The sequence below is a fragment of the Cyprinus carpio genome, chromosome B9, assembly GCF_018340385.1.
Source record: "Cyprinus carpio isolate SPL01 chromosome B9, ASM1834038v1, whole genome shotgun sequence".
Classification (NCBI taxonomy): domain Eukaryota; kingdom Metazoa; phylum Chordata; class Actinopteri; order Cypriniformes; family Cyprinidae; genus Cyprinus; species Cyprinus carpio.
The window spans coordinates 17,296,725-17,318,623 of NC_056605.1; the positions used below are offsets into that span (position 1 = coordinate 17,296,725).

The window sequence follows — 21,899 nt, forward strand, 5'->3', positions numbered from 1 at the left end:
GACAAAATGTTGCGTCATTAAATGCCGTTAAAAGTGCCATCTCGTTCGCTCATGTCGCGACCCGTATCCATTAAAGCGTCTCTGCATTTCCATTTCCACCGCCGAGATCATCCGCGAGCGTCGCAGACAGTCGTGAACTCCTCCTGGCCCCTCGGTTCTCTCGTCTAATGCTGTAAGCCTTTTGTTTAGGACACGGGGATCATTTCACAACACTGCAAGTTTCCGATCGATTTCTGCTGCCATCGTGCCCAGAGCAGCAGAGCTCAATTACTAAGAAGACTTTCTCTGCATGGCCCCTCGCCCACGCATTTGCAAACCAAAGCCCTGTTAAAGTAGACTACAGGGTACACTATTCTGCACTGGCCGTCGATATGCTCGAGCTGGACCATCGCCTCGCTCCCGACACTCCTGCATCCCTCTCGACCAATCAGAGCGCAGCATCGTCCCGCCCCTCCCGGTTCCTTGAGAACACGTGATCCGAAGCGGTCTGGAAACCTGCCGCTCGCCTTCAGTGCGTTATTGTGGTTCACAGGTACAGAGGAATGTCCCTCCGCGAGACTCTGACAAACTCACGGCTCTCCGCGAGCGCACGGAGTGAGGACCGAGGACAGTCTCTCTAAGCCGCGCCTCAGTGGATGTTGTAACTTCGGCATGTCACTCGAATGGGATATATGATTTTTTTTGCCCCACTTCTGTTTCTTAAAAACACCCCTTGCGTCTTTTTATTCTTGCCTTGTTTTTGAACATCTCGCTTACCCGCTTCCCTCCCGATACCATCCCTCCCCTGTCATCGCACCCAGACCTCTCTCATTCGCATCTGCACCCTCTCGCTTCGGGCGGATCCTCGCTCCGGTCATCCAGAAACAACTGCTTCATGGGGCACACTCCGTCCGTCGGAAAATGCCCCTCTCTTGGCTTCTAAGCGCATTGGCAAAGTTGACAACACTAGGACCAGGGCTGTCGTTGCGCGTCTGCGAGCAGCGTCGGGGAACTGAGATGGGTGTCACGGTGGCGGCGGCCCTATATGAGCCCCGAAGTCCGCACCAGTGGAGCCGGATAGTGGGACACTGGGTATGGATTGCAGTCTTGTCCTTTCTCGCCACTTTCCCGGTGCAACAACTTGGCGCTTTCCCGTCCTCACTCAGCGACTGTCAGACTCCGACTGGATGGAATTGCTCGGGTAAGATGATCAAGAAGTCCGTTGAAGGGAATAAGGTTTGACGTTCCCTTGGCAACGGAAGACGGTTGTTTATCATACAAGTAGCATAAGTTATGGACCTAAATTGATCCTAATGTGTGGTGGAGCAAGCTTATGCAGTTCACTGCTGCTAAAAAGATGTTGAAGACCTGTTTCAGTTAGTTTACTGATGATCCGGACGAGCTGTTTGGTATGTTAACGTATAATAGTTTATTATTTATTTTTCCTGTTTCTTCCTCCTGCGATATGTAAATAATGCTATTTTCATTGGAACAAAAATTAATAGTTTTCTCCCCCACAATTAGCTAACGTTACTCGCCTCAAATCAGTGTAGCATGTAACCCAGCCGATCTATAATCGTTATTATTCACCGCAATAGCTAGTCAATAAACTGTCAACTGTTTTTAGATATTGTTTTGACTGCGGTTTAAATGGCTCATTCTTGTTCGCACGGATGAAACCGTGATTAGTCTACTAACAGTCGCTGATACCACTGTTCCTACATTAATTGACCTGTTTTTCAAGTTCAGTGCGTTCAAAGGAAAAACGGATGCTTCTGCATTAAACACCCTGAAAAACCCCCAAACAGGCAGATTAGCCGAAGTGGCCAGAATAGCGGCACTTGTCGTCATTCTGTCTAGCCTATCACCTATAAAGTTTTCAAAGGAAATAAACTTTTGCTCAGAATTCTTTATTATCATGTATGGAACAATATGTTTTTTGTTGTTGTTTTGGGTAGAAAAAAGACAAGCATACGGTCCCTGAGCTCTATCACTTATGTTCAATAGAGAACAACACTGAATTAATCTGCAATTGATTGTAACGACATAATTTTAGAAAGAAAAAAAAATATCGTTTTACCCTAGTATTTGGGCCGTTTTAAAACGTATAGTTCCTAAATTTATACTGCTAGAACTTTAACAAGTGGCGATATCTTGGTCAAGTTTAAAAGATTGCCGTCTTGAAGACTGCACGTGTAAGAATCCTTTTAGAAGCCATGCTTTCTTGGAAACAATTCCATCAAGCCGGCAAAATAATCTGGAGCATCAGTCCGTTGTAGACTGGAATATTAAGTAGGTTTTGATTTGGATTGCGGCCGACCTCTCACCCTCACTGTGAGCGCCGTTCAGATGACTGAACGTCCCTGACGAGCGAGAGACGCTCGGTACTCGCCGCATATTTCCCGCCGTGGCGCCTGACTATCAATCAGCAGGTTACCGTGGGCAATTAGATCTCGTTCCAAAACGTCTATCCTTGTCTCTTGTTTGTACTTTGGTTATACAACTCATGGCAATGGCATGCATGAGACGTGGGAAGCTCTACCACAGGTATGCCTGAAGGCCACTTTAGTGTTTCCATGATTTACAAAAAGGTGTTGATAATATGATACATTTTCCTAGTGAATTCTGACTACAAATGCAGTCATACAACCAGTGCAGTTAAAAAAAAAAAAAACATAACATAACATTAATTTCCATAATCAAACAGGTTTACATATAAGTGTCTATTCAAACAGGTGTGGCCAGTGTTTGTAATTATAAAGTGAGTTTTTAATAGCAGATCTGATTGTCAGGAGTGCTTTTTAAAGTATTTAGTGACAGTTATTCAAACAGTTGTCAGCACATTTGACAAGCATTTTGAAAAAGTGTTTTTGTATGTTTAATGAAAGTCAGTGGTGTCTAGTGTTGTTTTGGAAAAAAATGTACAGGATTTTCATATTTTTAGGCTGGCTGTCCCTTTACATTATTGATGAATTAGTGCACACAGCAAACCGAATGGATATATATTTGGACATTGCATTGCAGTGCATTTACAACAACATAAGAGAGGAACCTGCAGCGTTATGGCATAAAAACTGAATTTCCAACTGACTGAATATAGTTTAAATTCCCAGCGCTGAATTATGCGCTGAACACAGCAACAATGTCCAGCAAAACAAATGCAAGCCAGCTGTTTAGTCAACAGTCCTAACCTAAGGCCATTGGCTGTGGACACAAGTAGTGTGAATACTTTTGCAAAGTAAGTGCCTTATTACAAAGTATCTTTTTCATGATCAGAATCCAGCGTCAACTCTTCATAAAATCAAATAAATTTTATGTAGCTACTGCCCTCAAAGTCACTGCCCAAAGGGCTGTCAGCTTTTATTTGTATTGTTCATAGATGTCAAAAGCTCTACTTTGGAGAATGTTTTGCAGTGCTGGTTCACCAAGGGCTTTTGCATATCAGCTTTAAAGGAGGCGAGACAAGCACAAACGAATTTGAAGGGACACAACAACATAAACTGCCAATTTTTGGTGGTTCAACTGAAGTCTTAAAGAGATAGTTCATTAAAAAATTACAATTCTGTCATTATTTACTGTCTCTCATGTCATTCCAAACCTTTACTGTATGGCTTTTTTCTTTCTGTGGAACACATAAGAATTTTATTTTCATTTTATTTTTTTTTTTCCATAAAGTCAATGTTGATTAGACCATAGTGTTCTTGAAAAGTTATTTTTTTGTGTTTCACAAAAGAAAGTTATACTGGTTTGGAACAACATGAGGATGAGTGAATGATAACAGAATTTTAATTTTTGGGTGAACTATCTCTTTAAAGATTTACTGTCTGTTAGATGTCTGTTAGAGTTTTTTCATATTAGTTACAAAGTATCCAGATTTTTTAAAACATACTCGTTCTATTCTATCTCTAAAGAGCAGAAAATTCTAAACAGATTCATTTTGTATTACACCTCAAACAAGCTAAAAACATTTTCAACTGATAACAATGTCCTGAGGTTTGAAATCCAGCTCTTTAATGGCTAGACAACTGGTCCGATGTCTGGAGCTGTCTACACTTCACCTTTAGAATATTTGTGTCTCTGCCAGCTTGCTTCTTTCAATTAATCACCGCGCTGGCAAGGCAGAAATAACAATCTGCATCTCCCCGATACTCTCCCGTTTGGCACATTGTGAGACGTAACATTGGCTCACACTTCTCGTTTGTTTTGATAAAATTACGACACTCTTGAGGAGAGCGAGGAGACCTGCAATACCAGGTGTGTGAGCCAAACGAAGTTTCCTATTTCACTGCAGAATGAAGAAACAAGCAGCTGGAGGTAGCACTGGCAACACCCTTAATTAGGACTGTTAGAGCTCTGTAACTGATGAAGTGGATGTTGTTGGCTAATTATAATAGTGGAGGTGGAATTTTTAATTAGTACAGTCTTGTGTTCTTCATGTGCATTTGTAAGTTACGAAGTTCTGCAACACATTTTCTATGCTAAATCTGTCCTTCACCTTGTCACTGTAAAGTTACAGCCATAACTCACAACCTATTTGTTTTAAATTGCCTTCCATTAGCTACTAAATAGCTATTATGCAAAAGTGGCCAAGCCATAGGACAAATTATGTTGCTCCAAATACCCATTCAAAAGCTGTTACCAAGGTTATACTGATTATGAATTTTTTTTTATAGAATTTGTTGCTTTAGAATCTTAAACAGACTTGGTGGGAATCCCTTCTTATGAGGCAGTGTGCAGATATTTGGCCTTATATAGAATGTTTTAAAGTTGCAATAAAACAGAAATAGCAACAGAGGTTTCCTTCCAGACTGTATCGTAGATCTGTATGCAACTAATTATCAAAAGAAATATATATATATGTGTGTGTGTGTGTGTGTGTGTGTGTGTGTGTGTGTGTGTGTGTGTGTGTGTGTGTGTGTGTGTGTGTGTGTGTGTGTGTAAATGTGGGACTTACTTCTACCCATCATTTCATGATTGGATTTTGAGGAAGAGTTTAATCAGCCTACATGATTGTAGAAGTCTGATGTACATCACCAGACTGATTTCACTTAAAGATTGAATTGATATTTTTGATTAAACATTATGAGGTACATTATATAATATTAGTAGTATGTTATCCAGCATATTAGTATAAAAATTAAACCAGTTGTTCACAAAAAAAATCCATAACATGCATGTACAAAATTATGTAAATTTTCATTTTATGGCAACTCTAAAGACTTGTTTTTTTTTTGTTTTGTTTTTTTGATTATTAAAATATTTTTGCCTATAGAGCATCATTGTTCAGAGACAACTATTTTCCAAACTAATTCCTAAAAAGGGGAAACAATGGCGTGAGTTGGAGCAGGACTGTCTGTTTCTGTGATCATTGGCAGATGAAGAAACTATTGGAAATTCTTATTTTGAATTTTTTTAGTAATGTTAGTGGCATAAATATTACACATGTCTTTTAAATAGTATTTTAAAATATTAAGGAATTAAAAATATTTAATTTGTATTGTATTTAAATATATATATATATATATATATATATATATATATATATGTGATCTTACCAATGTATTAGTTTAATGCTACAGGAATAGTATAAATTCTATAACCTTCCTTTAGGTCTGTAATATGTACTCTTGTTCTAAATGTAATGTGTCCCAGAATGATTTGATGTCAGAATAAGGCTGTTTGTTGGGAGGTTAAATATAGTGTTTGCCTTGCTAGTGACAGCTCCAAAAGAATCAACTCTGCAAACCATTGTTGTGGATAGTCATGCATCAACTGTTATCTTATTTACGGCCGTGTGTCATGCAGACTGTTTGCACGTCACATTTTCATATACACATACCTTGAAGTTCATAAGAGTCCTGAGTTTAAACCAAACTGTTTTTGTACTTAGATAAAGTCTATTTTGGATTCTGGAAGAGTTGCTTTAACTTGTTTTGTGGGCCGTCAGACAGTAGAGCATCTTAGGATGAAAGATGTAATTTCCTGTTTGGCTGCTCTAATCATTGCTTTGTGACTTCAAGGAATGACTTTGAGGAATTTTTATTGAAAATTTCAGGAGGTTTTTTTTTTTTTTTTTTTTTTTTTTTTTTACTCTCTTGTTGTCCATACACATACAGCGCTTTCTTCACAAAGAAAAGGAAAACAGATCTTATCTCTACGTGTAGACAGCTACTGAAAGATTGTCCTGCCAGAAAGACTTTAAAGAGAGCAGAACAAAATTCCTTTCCGCTCATGGTAACTCACCCCTGCTCAAAAAAGCTTTTTTAACAGACTTCCAAAAGCATATTTACAGTTAATAAAATTATCTGACTGATGTCTTGGTTAAGTTTAAAATCTGGTTAAGCATTTAGAGGCCTTTCAGTGTCCTTAATGAAGAAATTACCGTAATAAAATTGCAAGGATGCAACTGCCTGTTTCCAGAGCTCATTTCCTCAAGCGTGACCTGATAACTTTTCCCAGTCTCTGTTTTCACTTTCCTGTCCTAACATTATATGGCTTTGAACTTTTTGATGGTCCACACCAGGAGAAACTGGACCTCAGGAGGTAAATAAGAAGCTTCTTAAGGGCTACTTAAAGGGATAGTTCACCACCACTTGAAAAGAAAAGAAAAGAAAAGAAAAGAAAAGAAAAGAAAAGAAAAGAAAAGAAAAGAAAAGAAAAGAAAAGAAAAAAATTGTTCCTGCTATGACTATGTCTTCTGTGGAACATAAAAGATATTTTGAAGAATGTTTCAGCTGTCCATACAATAAATGTCAGTGGGGTCCAAAACAGCTTTGAATTCCATTGACTTTCATTGTATAGACAGAAATCACTGACTCTGAATTAACGATATAAAATACAACATGCTGTAAAGGCAACACATTTCTGGTTTGTTGTTGATGAAAGGGTAATTGAAATTTACTTGTGTGGCTGTGAAAGTTCAGAAGACGAAAGGTTGGTAAACACTAGTCCTGACCGTTGAATCATTCTTAATGTATTGTTTTATGTGTGTGTGTGTGTGTGTGTGTGTGTGTGTGTGTGTGTGTGTGTGTGTGTGTGTGTGTGTGTGTGTTAGAATATCTTTTCAAGGTCACTTGGTGTGTTTCTTATGCAGTTTCTGAAACGGTGGCACCTCATGTGTTGTTTTTTAATGGAATGTGTTTTTCAGTGTTGCTACAGGATGCCACTGCTTCAGATTAATTAGTCTGAATAGAAGGATTTTGTGTCTGGTGAGAGAAAAGCTCCTGTGACTCAGATCTCCATGTTCCTTTCCAATCCATAACACCAATTCCCCCTCCTGCTCCTGTTGCCAAGTGGCCTGTTGAATACTGCATGTTTCAGACATGCACTCAAATGTGTCTACCTGCGTTGCAAGGTCAAACTGTATTATGACACAGTTATGGAAGGGCAGCCAAGCAGTAGAGGTGTGACAAAATGCTTTGCATCTGTATGCCTTCGCAGAGGGAGTGCTTGCATCAATAATGCAAGCAGATGCATAATGCCCGCTCAAACCAAAGAGCAATGTGCCACATTAGATTTGTGAACCAAGTGGATCTTAAATGCAACTTCCAGAACAATTATTTGTATGTTTGATAATGAATTTGTATAACTGATGTTAGTAAAATAATTTTTTTTTCTCTCTCTCTCAAATTCCATTTCTCAAGTGTTTTTAGTCTATAAAGTGAAAGTCAGTGTCAGTGGGGGTACAATGATGTTTGGACAAAAACATTCTTCAGAATATTTTTTTGTGTGTGTGTATATATTTGTGAACTATGCCTTAAAGTGATCTAGGATTTCTTCTGATGCCACCTCAAAAAATGTGAGGAATGAATGTCAAGAAAATGTTTTGTGTAAGAAACATTAGATTCAAATTAAGGCATGAATTCATATTTTATCAGTAAGCCAAGGGATTGACAATGGTTTTGACTAATTAGCTTTGGCAAATACTCTGACTAGTATTTGTTGCTTCAGTAGGCTGAATTGACTGAATGTCAGTTTATCACAGCTCCTTAAAAACAGATTGTGAACAAGATTAATTTTAATGAAATATTCCTGGTGCAAAGCATGAATAGCTACTAAGTTTACACAAGGGATTTATGCACATACCAAGAGCTGGCATCATTTCTCAAGGTCTCCAGTACTGAGTCTGAGGCACATAATGTGAATATTGCAACTGTCTCGCAAGACTACTATTCTTTTTGCCCCCTTGTAGCATTTGAGGTGCATTGATAATTTTTTTTAGCTGAAACGCAAATAATCCACAAGGTTATGTAAGACATATTTCCACGCTGTATGTGGCCCTTTAGCAGGGGCCTAAAGTAGCTGCATGTCCTCTGGTGTTGTTGTTACAATGAGCAATGTTCTGGTTCTATCTAGCTTCCAGGCCTCACTGGATAACACAGGGTAAAAATACTGTGTAGCACTTGCAAGAAGCTTATTTGCTTTGACAGCAAAAATCCCTGGGCACATGAGCGGACCCGCTGTTTTGTGTCGTATAGTCTTATTATGATGATATATGGCACTTTGAGTCGAAATATATGCCGGTAATGTGGAATGTATCATGAGATATTATTCTTTGCTTAATGTTTGTGTAGTTTTTCAGCACTAAGCAAATGATAGAGATGCTTATTTCTTGCATCATTATAAAAGGTATCAGATAAGGGCTGAATGATGTAGTGCCTAATGGGTAAACTCATTACTTGGGGAGCTTAATTGTTAAATGAACAGCAGTCAGCTTTATGCTGAATAGTAAAATTAGGTTTTGACTCAGCGATGGCCTGTTTTTGAAACAACTCATCTTAATTGTAATCATCTTAAGGAATCCTTGTGGACTTAAACTGTCTGTGAGCTCTTGATTTTTGATGAAGTGCAATTTTTCAGAGTCTGTCCGGCTCCTCAGCAAAATAAGAATATTTCGCAGAGCCTGTACTCAGCTTATTATAAAAGCTGAATAAGGTTCTCATGCGGTGATTCCAAGACGTTCACCATGTGCTGAATCATTATTCCTCCATGAGCACTTGTTTTATTCCAGATAAGAAAATGTCTCAAGAGTAAAATATGGTCTTGGCGAATAGAGGTGCTCATCACAACTTGATGAACCCTTCAGAAGCCCTGCCAGCCTGCCTGCTGGATGACGTGTTCGTACCATTAGTTCTGCTGACTTATTTTCATCAGAAGTGTTTGAAAAACATTATCCTGCTTGTGCTGGTTGTGTCTTGACACTGCTGTGTTTATGCAGATATTCATGTTTTTTTTTGGCTCTTCATGTTGTTGCAGGGGATGATGACCGGGACACAGATCTCTTCCTTTGTGACACCAACACTTGCAAGTTTGATGGCGAGTGTCTCAGAATTGGGGACATAATAACATGTATATGCAACTTCAAGGTAAGAATGAAGCAGCATCGCTAATTCAGGTTACAGGTTACATCAATACTAGGGCTGCACAATTAATTGCATTTCTAATCGCGATTACAATTACAGATGCCACAATTACATAATCATTCAAAGCGGCATTTAATCGTTCAAAGTCCACTTATGTTATTCTACGTGCTTAAGATGTGTTTTTTTCTTTCTACATGTTATCTTAAGGGGTTTTCCCATTATTTTAATTTTAGTTTTAGTATAACATTATAATACCATTTATATTTTTACTTTTTTATAATTTAAAGAAGAAACCAATATGATGTACAGTTAACATTTGAGGCTTAATGCTATAGAAAAGCACTAAAAGTTTTTCAGTTAGAGTGTTTTCTGCTTGTTTATTTTCATATAAAAATACGGCATGCAGTTGCATCAAACAATGGTATAAACATCATTCAATGTAAATTGTGATAATCGTAATTAATAATCGCAATTACAGTTTCAAGGGAATAATTGACAATAATGCCTTTTGTCATAATCGTGCAGCCCTAATCAATACTGTAAATTAAATACTTCAAAAATAAAATAACTTTTTTATTTATTTATATTTGGGACTTGGGCACAGCCCAATATATAAGGCTCTTCATAATCTTTCATTGCAAGAACATTTCACTTTACATAAAGTAGAAACAAAACTATAAAACTAATAATAATAAAAGTATTTTAATAAATGTATAATGTTCTGACTGGATGAGCCACACAAAGCAGAACCTTTTATGATTTCTTTGGGACTCCCATGTTTCTCTGTTGCCCTCATTCAAAATAATGTAAAGCAGTCTCAGTCACCATGAAATCAAATTCGACATTTTTAATTTTCTTAACTTTTCTTAACAGTGTTTGTTATGAATGATTTGTCTGTAATCATCTTTTTTTTTAAATACATGCCCCCATACTTTTTAATTAAACAAATTAACATGATGATGTGTATACCATTGTGTGGCTAAGCAATAAGGTTGTTCAATACAGAACGTCACACTAAAGCAGAGGTGGAAAGTAACGAATTACATTTACTCGCGTTACTGTAATTGAGTAGCTTTTTTGTGTACTTCTACTTTTTAAAGTATTTTTTTTAATCTGTAATTTTACTTTTACTTAAGTACATTTTGTTTGAAGTATTGTACTTCGCTACATTTTAAAACACATTAATTACGGAGTAAAAAAAAAAAAAAATCGCTCCCTGAAAACTACTGCAGTAAATAATGGGCAGCAGACACCGCTGAAAACGAAACCCCGTCATATTCTGAAGTTGAACTCGAAGGAAATGAAGTGAGCCCCTGGCCATATTTATGCTCTATTATGCAGTGTAAGCTGTGCTTACCCAGGGAGACCAAACTAGCAGTTTATAAAATCTCGACAAGACATCAACCCTTCGCAAGCATGTAGAGGTAAGCTAAATAATTGCATCGTTGCATTGGTGCATTATCGTCTGCGATAATATCATAATTGTTGTCTTGATGTGCGCGCGCATTTATAGTGCGTTCTTTCAATGTGTGATTCAGTCTGTTGAAATGCATTTAGAATGATCACAAAATTGAAGATATAGGGGCAGAAAATTTTTATATCATTTCATATAGTAAATCAAAATCACACAAAGAATGCCGTTCTTTCCTCCAAAAATCATCATGATTACACACACACGCACACACACACACACACACACACACACACACACACACATATATATATATATATATATATATATATATAGGCTATATTTACAACAGGTCAGTAAACAAGTTAATTAAGAGACTTGCGTTTTAGACACCGTATTGCCTGTTTTTGCTCTATTTCTACAACAAAAAAATAATTCCAAACACAGCCACCAAAGCACAGTTTTGCGTCTCTGAGCAACATGACAGTGTTTCGTTCCTGAATGAATCAACCGTTTAAATGATTCGGTTCAATCGCAATGACTCATTAACAGTGACTTGCTGACACATACTGGCCATTTTAATTTCACATTTAAAGTATCTTTTGATTTTTTTTTTATAATTAATTTTTTATAATTTCAAATGAGTATTCAACATTTTATGTCTTGTATATCAAAACATTAATCATGCATTTGTAACTGCAGGTTAAATGCATTCTTGTCCTGCATTAAACAGTGTGTAAATATATCTTAATGCCACTTCCGATGAAGCTTCTGCAATGCTCTGCATTGAAAAGATGAGTTTGTTGATACTGATTTGCCTGGTAACAGCCCAAATTTCTTATTATTCAAAATAACTGATTCCTTTAATTAAAAACAACTAGTTTGAGATTAATAGGCCTATCCCAGGGGTGTCAAACTCAGTTCCTGGAGGGCCGTAGCCCTGCAGAGTTTAGTTCTAACCCTGCTCCAGCAAACATATCATGTAGATTTCAAATAGGCCTAAATGATTAGATTAGCTGGATCAGGTGTGCTTAATTAGGGTTATATCTAAACTGTGCAGGACTGTGGCCCTCCAGAAACTGAGTTTGACACCCTTGGCCTGTCCCATTTTTGCCTCCCTCCCACTGTTAAAATGTAACTAAGTAATTTTACTCTGAGTAAATTTTAAATGAGCTACTTTTTACTTGAGTAGATTTTTAGACTGGTACTTTTACTTGTACTTAAGTAAAATTTTATTAATGTAATGGCACTTTTACTTGAGTAGAATATTTTTGTACTCTTTCCACCTCTGCACTAAAGAAGAATCTTCAAAATCATTGCAGTTGGTTGCCACTCATTCAGTAGCATTCATACGCCATTCGTAATATAAACTACACAATTCTAGGATAGGTTCTCAGCTTTTGATCAACCTTCACAATTTAATTCTAGGTGTTTAGAATGTTTTGAATATTTGTTGAATATAATTTGGAATATTTTCAAAATATTCAAGCATTGTTGCTATGTTTCATTCACTGAGCAGCCACAATGCTTGCCCAAACCCAAACCCTCAATTACAACCAGCAACTGGATATAATTGTACAGTCTAATTTAATTAAAAATGTTGTTTGAATCTTCCCAGATCTTTTCACAGTTGTTTTTACAATTTTAAAACCAATGTCCTTTAGGAGGTATAAAAAAATGTGTCTACTACATAATTTAGAAGCAAGACTTTGATGCCTTGATAACAGTAATTTCCACTATTCTTCAGTATATTTGCCTTTTGCTGTTTTCAGTCTAAGCGAATTTAAAGAGGACTACTAGAAAGTGGCCCACTTTGTCTGCTTTGGCCTTGAGATCAGAGTGAAATGAAGTCGGAGAGAGTCGGTCCTAATAACATCTGAGTTTGGTCTAAATGAAAATGCATTAGAGTCCCTCCAAGGCACTGAGCACATAGGCACTCAATGAGTCTGTTATTTTTATCCCAACTTGCGAAAGGCACATTAGTTTCTTTGGTGAGATAAATAGCATTACCTGTTTGTCCCCCTCCCCTCGTCTATTTTTTTTTTTTTTTTTGGTGCAAATAGGACTCAGACTCATGATGGTGCTGTGTTTTTTAAGACAAACCCCATTCTGTGTCTGGCCTCACTAGGTCACATTGTTTTAATTTGTTTTCAAGTGAGGCACTAATGCCATCGGCGAGAATAGGATCGGCTTGATTAAGGCATTCTGGACTGTGTGCCACATGTGTGCAAGTGAAACTCTGGCGTCAACTAGCTTAAACCTAATAATGGTCAATGTCTTTATTCCATTAAGTGAAATAATTCATCAAAGAAGGATCGTCAAGAGGCTTGTGACGGGTATGAAGCCCAGGGAAGTCTACAGTCAGGGAGGTAGTGTTGCTGAAAAGAGGAAGAAGGTTTGATCTGCCGATGAATAGAGGTCATTCAGCCCCTGATGTTCATTTAGTGATGTTTATTCACCTCACACCGGCCCTCAGAGGCGCCTGGCACATCACTCATACTGTGCTGTTTATTTAAGATTGGTTCTTTAATGGTTTTTTACGTATTCATTATGTCTGGATGTTTGATTGAATTTTACAACTTTCTGCATGGCTCCAAAAAACAAGGTCGCAGGGGTCTGAACATAATATCACTTTTAAGTGTGTTGTCTTTATGTTCCAATCAGAGGAGAGAACAACCCCCCCCCCCCCACTTTTACACTTATAAACCCTGCTTCATCATACCACACTGAATTAGAATTCACTAACGGAGGCAGCCAAAAGGAAGCTGGATGTTTGGTTTTGTGTGTATAGTAATAGTTTTCTCTATTAAATTAAATTTTCTCAATTATTTGATCACAAATACAACAAAAAGCAGTATTTCGAAATATTATTACAACTGATTTCTATCTTGTTGTATTTTAAATTAATTCCTGTTTTTATCAGTCTTCAGTGTCACATGAGCCTTCAAAAATCATTTTGATATGTTGATTTGGTGCTTAAGAAACATTTATTATTATTAATGTTGAAAACTTTTTTATTATTTTTTTTACTTATATTATTTTGTGGAAACTTTGAAACATCATTTATTTGAAATACATTTTAATGTAATAATAATAATGTAAACCACTTTACTGTCACATTTGATCAGTTTAATGCATCATTGCTAAATATAATTATTATTATTGTTATTGCTGTTTTTATTGTTATTTTTTTTTTTATTTTTTTTATTGTTTTTTGTTTTTTTAATGTACTTTTAAACAGTAGTGTTTCAAATAAGTGGCTATTGATCGGTTTTGATTGAAATCTTGAAACATGGTAAAGTTGTAGTTATTATTCTGTTTATTCATGGCAGATGCAACTCTGCTTTTTCTGATTTGTTTATGTTTTCTGTTTTTATGATCCATGACTTTTTTAATAAGCATGATGAAGTTCAAAAAAGAAGTGTGAAATGTAAAATTTAATCTAGCCAAGAAAAATTAATCAAATGCACCAAAGTATCCCTGCGGCCTGTGGAAAGCAGAAACTGAGAGCAACGCAGAAATGAAAGTCATTTCATTTACGTAAGTACTTGTAATACTTGCAAAAACTTTCTTTAGTACATTATTGCATTGTAAGAGGTTGGTTAACCCCAAAATCAATTTAGCATTTTTTATGTGATTTTTACCTGCTGGGAAGTATGCAGTATAGCTCTTAGTTTATATAATGTAATTTGCAGTATGTCTTTGGACCACTGAACAAGTTAACTTTGAAACCTGGGGACACAACATGAATCCCATAAATGGTTTTCCGAAAAAAAGTTTGATGTGATGAGGTAAGGCTTCTCCATCTGTGCTTATAATGGATAAGATTACTAAAGATGCATGTCTCTGACACAGCAGCAGGAGTTCTGGAACAGGGTGACAGGTCAGTTTTAATCATCAGAGTGATTTTGTGTTGTGTTCAGAACAAAGACTAAAAAGACTAAAAAAAGAGGCACAATGTATCTCTATTTCCTTACACTATTAAAAAAATGAAGCTAAAATGCTCCAAAAATGGCCGCTGTCAACTGATGGATGTCATTTGGAGTCTGTGCAGATTGTGAGGTACAGCCCCATCCGGTCCGTCAAGGTCCCATCCAAACTGCCACAGACTCAATCACAAGCACACAGTCATAAATTGGTTTAGGGTTATTTTCAAGGGTTTTGACTTTTAGGGTCTTCTATTATAACTGGAGAAAACTGTCTGTTAGCATTTTCCCTGACTTTAGTGCCACTTCCTCATATTGCACACTGAAAAAAAATTATGCTAATTTTTTTTTAAGGTAAGTGGTTGCAAACTAAATTTGTTTATTTAAATGTAGCTAAAATAAATTCATTGCAACCACTTACCTTAATTTTTTTTTTTTTTTTTTTTTAGAAAAATCAATGAATCATTTTTTTTTGTTTTTTTTTTGTTTTTTCAGTGCACATGACTCCCTGGAGGTATGAGATTTTGTCTCTGCTCATAGGCAGTCCATTTTTATTATTTGTCACATTAGACCCCATTGACATTCATTGTATGGAAAAAAAAAATAATAATCCAAGTATAATGTAATTTTTATATGTTCCACAGAAGAAATAAAGTTCTGAAAGTCCTTACCTCATCACATCAAACTGGTTTAGATGACATGGGGATGATTGAATGTGGATGTTTTTTTAATAATTTGAAACTTTTCAAACTTTTGTTGTTTTATAGATATAATTCCAAAGAGCCGCTGTTGAAACTTGAAATATCTGAAAATACAGCAACAGAATGTCCATCTGCCCTGTCAGATTTTGCCCTCTTTCTAGCAAATCTTCGATTGTCCTCATCTGGACATGTACCATCATGTCATAACGGATCGTGTTGTGATTCTGCATGTTCAGTCATGCTGGTGCTGATGACTCACTGTGTTATGACACCTCTGATCCAAAGCTCTGATGCTCAGTCATTCATGTGCACTTTCATTGCTTACCCGCGTGATTCATTCTAATGGGGGGTTATTGCTTAGCCACAGACTGCCTGGGCTTTTAGTTTTTTGGCTTGTTTGCAAGCTAGTTTATGGCATTGTCCCTTGACTGTTGATGTGTGGTCTTGATTCAGTTTAACTTGACTGGTCAATTATCGCAGCCATCTTCTCTCTGTTTGACTCATCTCTCACACACTCCGATTCTGGTTAATATACCATCCCTCTGACCATCTTTGGATGACTGAGGTGTTGCCATTTTAAGATGGATGTGGCCCGGCTGACATTTGAGTTCTAGCCAAGGTGCAGCATTCAAGTGAAAAGCAGCATCTCCTTCAGTTCTCCTTTAGCGTGAACTCTGGGAATGAACTCGCAGGGTGCGCAGACAGTGGCAGAAGGTGGACGCCTTCCCTCCGGGCCTTCGGCTGCCCATCATAAGAGCCATTTTCAGCCAGACCTCTTTGCATATATTTCCATGCATTTGTGATCCTTTTATCCTCCAGTCACATGACTTCACCATGGCTGGAGACAGATTAAAAGTGGGGCTTTATTCCCTGGTGCCATTAGAGAGTCTTACAAGACTACAACCATGAATCATGTTGTACAGGTGCAATACTGAAATGTTCTTGGAGTGCCTGTAACTGCAGTTTTGAGTGTATCCTCATGTTTGTGTTTTAAGGAATAAGCAATAGTCAGCTTTGCAGAGTCAGAGTACCTAAGACCCGATAACAAACACAATTTTCTTCAATTTGCAAGCACACAGTACACATGAGATGGTAATAAAAAGATTAATATTCAAGGGAAGACTTGGAATAAAGTAATAAAAAGCTTTTTCTTGTTCACTCCACTTCACATATCTTTTAAAATCTGGCATCCATGGTACACCATATGGATCACACATGCTCTTGTGAACTTGTCTCTTGCTTTTTAATCCATTTTGTGTTACTGAGGTAGCAATTCTATTCGATTCTCTCAAGTTAGTATTAAAGGCAGCTACCTTAATGTTTATAATATGGTATAATTAAATTGTTCGGTAAACATTTTTTATTTTATTATAAAATAAAATTCAATAAATAAGATTGGTTTCTTTTGTCTTTTCTTTTTGTACTTTTTTATTTCAGTTGTTGCCGTTTCCACCAAGTAACAAACTCAAAAATAACCACATGTTATTTTTCACAATTGTCTATTTTTAATAATGAGGTCTATTTTTTGCCATAAAATTGAATACAACTTTCCTTTTTAACATTCCCTTTACAATTCATACAGTAAAGCAGTATTAATAAATTGTATTGAATTAATTTAGAATTCAGCTTATGTGCAGTCACAAAAATTTAGTGCATAATTTCTAGTCAGTGGCAGATGTGTGTTTGTATCCTGTTTAAAAATCATTATTTTGGCAATTGCGTCTGCCACTATAGTGGTGTAGAAATTACACCCTTTTGCTTTAAATGACTTTTAAAGGAGAAGTGCATTTAAATAATTCTGGATGACGCAGAAGTCTTTGACCAGCATTTCATGGCCGCCCATACATTCAGTCTATTAAAAAAAAAAAAAATTAGGGTTCATTTTTCTTTTGCTCTCTTTATTTCACGTCTATCACCCATAATAGCTTCTCTCCATGAGCTGCCACAGGAGATATCTTCCACCAATATATCTAAAATGAAGCAATTAAAATCAGGAAGGAAGTTATTTCAGGGTGGAATTAGGTCCAGTTTCCTGTTAAAAGTCAGTCTGGTGAGATTGAAAATGCAGTCGTACTGGCAGCACCTGTGTTTTCCTCCTGGCTATGTTAGATGCAGAATGTGTCATACATCCATGTACACACACAGACCCTCGGCTGGCATGTGCTAGACATGAGACCGGTTGACGGTTTGGCAGCTGGAGAGTCGGTGGTGTTGGGATTTTACCGAAGCAGGTGATGTTGGCTTGAGCCTGATGCCACTCAGGATAGCAGCATCTGTATCAGTCCCCGCGCGGCTCCCCTCAGCCTGTCAGACGCTATTACCGAAGAGCCGTCTCCCCTGACAGGACCCGGGAGCTCCTCGCTGGGAAGAGCGTAGCTCTAATCAAGAGCAGACTGCCAAGTGGTTAAGGAGGGAGGCAGGAGCCTTTCTGCCCTCCCCACTAGCCTCCACCACCCTCATCAGAGGCAAACGGCACGTACACAGGCATCCTGGGAATGGAGAATGTCACTCAGTCACACAATGGCAGGCACATCTCTGTGTGAGGGGGCACAAAAAATACATCATCTGGTAAGACATGCACCAGATTCTTTTTTTTCTTCTTGTTTGTGCCTCTCCGGGATATCATGCCTGATCTGTTTCTATTTTTTTCCGTCCCATGACCCTATTGGCCACCCTCCCTGAGAGCTGTCACAGATAATGTGCTTCTTTAAGAAAGAAAGCGTTGAATCCAAATGCACTAAGACGCAGTTGCTCTCTTACTTTTCCAGATGAGACTGTAGTTAAATGAGTATCGTTGGTTCAGTACAAGTTAAGCTCATTCGACAGCGATGTGGCAACACTTACAATGAAAGTGAATGGCGCCAGTTTTTAGAGGGTTTAAAAGCAGAAATGTCATGCTTAAAAGCATTTACATCAATAACACATATAATAATTCAACTTTATAAGTTATTTGATGTTGTTTAATTAACATCAGCCAATATGTTGTACTCCTAAGCTTCTGGAAAAGTACTTTTATTTTGACAGCGATAAGAATGCTTAGAGCCGAGCCATCTCCATTAGTTAACTTTCTTTGTTTAACAGCTCTGTCTAATAAATTATTTCTCAAAACTTTTTTAAACAAAGAATGTAAATGATAAATGAAGAAGCAATGATGCAACAAATTTCAGCAACCAAATTAAAAAAAGTCCAAAAAATTATTTTTGGTTTTGATCAAAACAGGAGGACCAAAATCATTGACCAAAACGGTCACGTTTACTGTAGTTAATGTTTCTCTAATGGTCATTTTGCACACTCAGTATGATCTACGGAGCCCCGCACATGACATGCAGGAAAAAAAAATAGTTTTACTAATTCGTTACCTCGATTTATAAATTGTGCGCACGATTTTGCAAATCGAGGGCACAAATTAGCAAATTGAGGGAATGAAAAAGTAATCGTGTGCATGTTTTAGTACATCGAGGGAAGAAATTTGTAAATTGTGCACACAGTTTATTTATTTTTTCTTGCATGTAATGTGCGGCCAGGGTTCCATAGTGAACAAGCGACAACAGGTGAACAGCTGGGTTGGCAACATCAGTCTCTCATTTTTAATACAGTCTATGCTGTTTTTAGTTGATGCTGCTTTTTGTCTCTATATTCAATAATGCAATGTGCCATCCACCACCTTGCTCTTGAAATATGCATTGACAATGACCAACATCTAATTCATATTGATCACTTCCATTGTAACCAGAATATTTTTTTTTTTTTTTTTTTTTTTTTTTTTTTGTGAATTCAAATCCACAAGTGCTGTTGACCTTTACTTTTACTGAATTCAAAATATTCTTTTCAATTCGTCATTTCGGGCAGCTGTCGCAAACCTAACCCCATGATGCATTTCTCCAGTATGTCAACTGAAGCAAGCAATATTTTGAAATGATGAGAGAACAAATCGCATACGAATGAACACACACCCTCGTGTCCTTGTGCGAGACTGTCCCATTCACATTTCTCCACTGGTTTAAGGTCAACTCATCCCTTTGGTACTGAACTAATGATCTGACAGAAAGGCCCAGTTTTCCGTCGTCGTTCCCTGGAGCTTTTACTCTGTCACAAATGCTGTGCCAGACATCCATCACTCCGCAGGGCCAGCTGACAGGGCCACTCAAAGGCGCTATCTCTGTCTTTTGTCACGAACCACAGGTGTTCCAAATGTCTGGAACATTAAGTCTTTTTAGTGCAAGTTCCACTCGTGACATCTGAGATTTTTCGATTTCAAGTTACGGGCAGCTTTGTGTTTTCCAAGGAAACAGTGGTTGGAGTACCAAGGATGTCACTGGAATTCAAGCAGACGATGTCCTGACTTGTTTCTCCACTCCTCGGGGCTTCGACTCCATCTTTGACAGATTTGTTCTCCTGATAAGGATCAGCTGATGTTACTGATACACAGCCGATAGGCTTAACGTTATCTTAATGTAGGAGAAAAAACAGGCCGAGCAGACTTCTTGTCTGTGACTGTCTCTGTACATGTCAGATTGAGCTGTGCGCGCGTGTGCACGCAAAGTCTGTTTGCAGTCACAGCCGCTCACTCATGGTGCACTCTGAGCATCGTTCTGGCCTCTCATGTTTCTCGAGTCGTGCTGTTTCAGCCCTCATAATGTGCCCAAGGGTGAAAAGAAATGCTACATAATGCCTAATGAATCAAATGGGTTATATCATGTTCCACGATGCATAATTAACTCGCTATGCCTGTTTCATCTCAAGCTGTTGTGTACCCACTGTGGACAAGTACACACATTTGCTTTTCTTACTCCATATCGGATCAAGACTCCTTTAGCACTTCTCAGTCTGTTGGACCATATGGGAGTTTTGCATCTGCACTCAAGATACACCGCTGTTTTAAATATGACACTCAGATTTCACACTTCCTCACAGATATCCTTACATTTGGAGTTTCACTCCCTCGCGGTGTTGTACAATAAACACAAATGACAACTTCACTTAAATTTGGTGTGGCCAAACAAACCAGCTGAGCTTTCTCCGTTTGCTCATAAGGGAGACATTGCTATACTGTAGCAATTCCCATCCATGTTAAAATATATAATATAATAGTATATTGTATGAAAATGTATATTATAAAAAATTGTGGGTTGTTTTCTCTCCCTGGAAAGCACACAACTTAAATGGATAATTTTTTGTGATGTTTCTTACTTTTATCCTGTTTTTGGGACAGTACTTTTTCTTTTAACAACTGTTGAAAACAAGTCATTCTCACACAACACAAGGTAAAATACTCACTGTACACATATTTAAAATTAAATATCCATTAAAAGAAAAGTCATATATCAAAGCCCATTATCTGCAAAACATATTTTATTGGTTTGTAAAATATATTTTTTTTTATTCAGACATTCTTAAAAAGGTTTTTAGTCAAATTAATCCAAATGTAGTCCTTAAATACCTTATTTATGCTGCAATTTAATGTATGATTTACTTTAAAATGATTTCAATTCAAAATTGATAGTACATTTTACGAATAATTGAATTAAAAGTGAATATTAAAGAAGCAAGACTTAAGTAGTATTTACTCTAAAACATAGCTACTTAATCTTTGTTTTATTTAAAACTTTAAAAAAAATTAATCAGTCAAGTGGTTTTTTGTTTGTTTGTTTGTTTTTACATTAAAAATAGCAATTGAACCTGGTATCACATTAAAAAAAATATATATATATATGTGTGTGTGTGTGTGTGTGTGTGTGTGTGTGTGTGTGTGTGTGTGTGTGTGTGTGTGTGTGTTGCTTTTATCATTTGGAAAAATTCCAAACATCATTTCAACAGCAATTTGAATTTTTACTAATATTTTAAACTTACAAAGTCCTCCAGAAGTAGCTAAATACAGGACCTGAATACAGCACAAGAGTGACATTTAGGTGGTGCTTGATACAAGTCTCTAGATTTCGCCGTTTTCTTATGGGAGTGTGTTGTCTTATTGTCAGCATCTACCCTTCTCACTGCAAATTTATTATTAATCTATTGCTATTTCTTGCTAAATTTTACATTCATAAATGTAAATGTTCAAAGAAAACTTTCAGGAAAGATTTTGATGTGTATGTAAACTCTTTAAGAAACTCTATTTATAAAAAGAAATTATTTAATAATTCTATTGCATGTGAGACTCTTTCATGGTGTAAGTCTTATACGATAACAGTATGCTTTGGATTGTTGAACGTAACCCTCATTATCTTTTGTTCTTATTTTGTCATTGTAATTGTATTTGTTGTTCTTTTATTGCATACAAAAAACAAAAATAAAAAAATAAAACATGTCAGCAAGTGTTTCGGGAGTTTTCGGTGCTGTTAGCTCTTCCTCTTACAGAACGCAGTACACAGTCAGTCAGTCAGTCTTATCACCGCACCGATCGCTTCTGCTGCTCACTGTGTCTGACTTTAATTGCCTGTCTTGGTTCAGTCTAGCCCTACTGCTTGAGAAGTTTCTTTGTGTAGGCTATGGCCGTACAAGCGGTGCCTATAGCAGAGATGGA

At 37.1% G+C, this 21,899-nt stretch overlaps 1 protein-coding gene across 2 annotated transcripts in view; it reads left to right on the forward strand.

Annotated features, from left to right (window-relative positions):
* The first annotated feature begins 270 nt into the window (after window positions 1–270).
* LOC109059480 (tomoregulin-2-like) overlaps window positions 271–21,899 on the forward strand; it is a 56,543-nt gene continuing 34,914 nt past the window's right edge. Inside the window, exons 1-2 of one of the 2 annotated variants that reach the window (XM_042731200.1) lie at window positions 271–1,180; window positions 9,235–9,344. In XM_042731200.1, the coding sequence (XP_042587134.1) occupies window positions 901–1,180; window positions 9,235–9,344 (390 nt within the window). In that variant the 5' untranslated portion in view covers window positions 271–900. The remainder of the gene's footprint in view (window positions 1,181–9,234; window positions 9,345–21,899) is intronic. The other variant, XM_042731198.1, reaches the window with a different exon arrangement.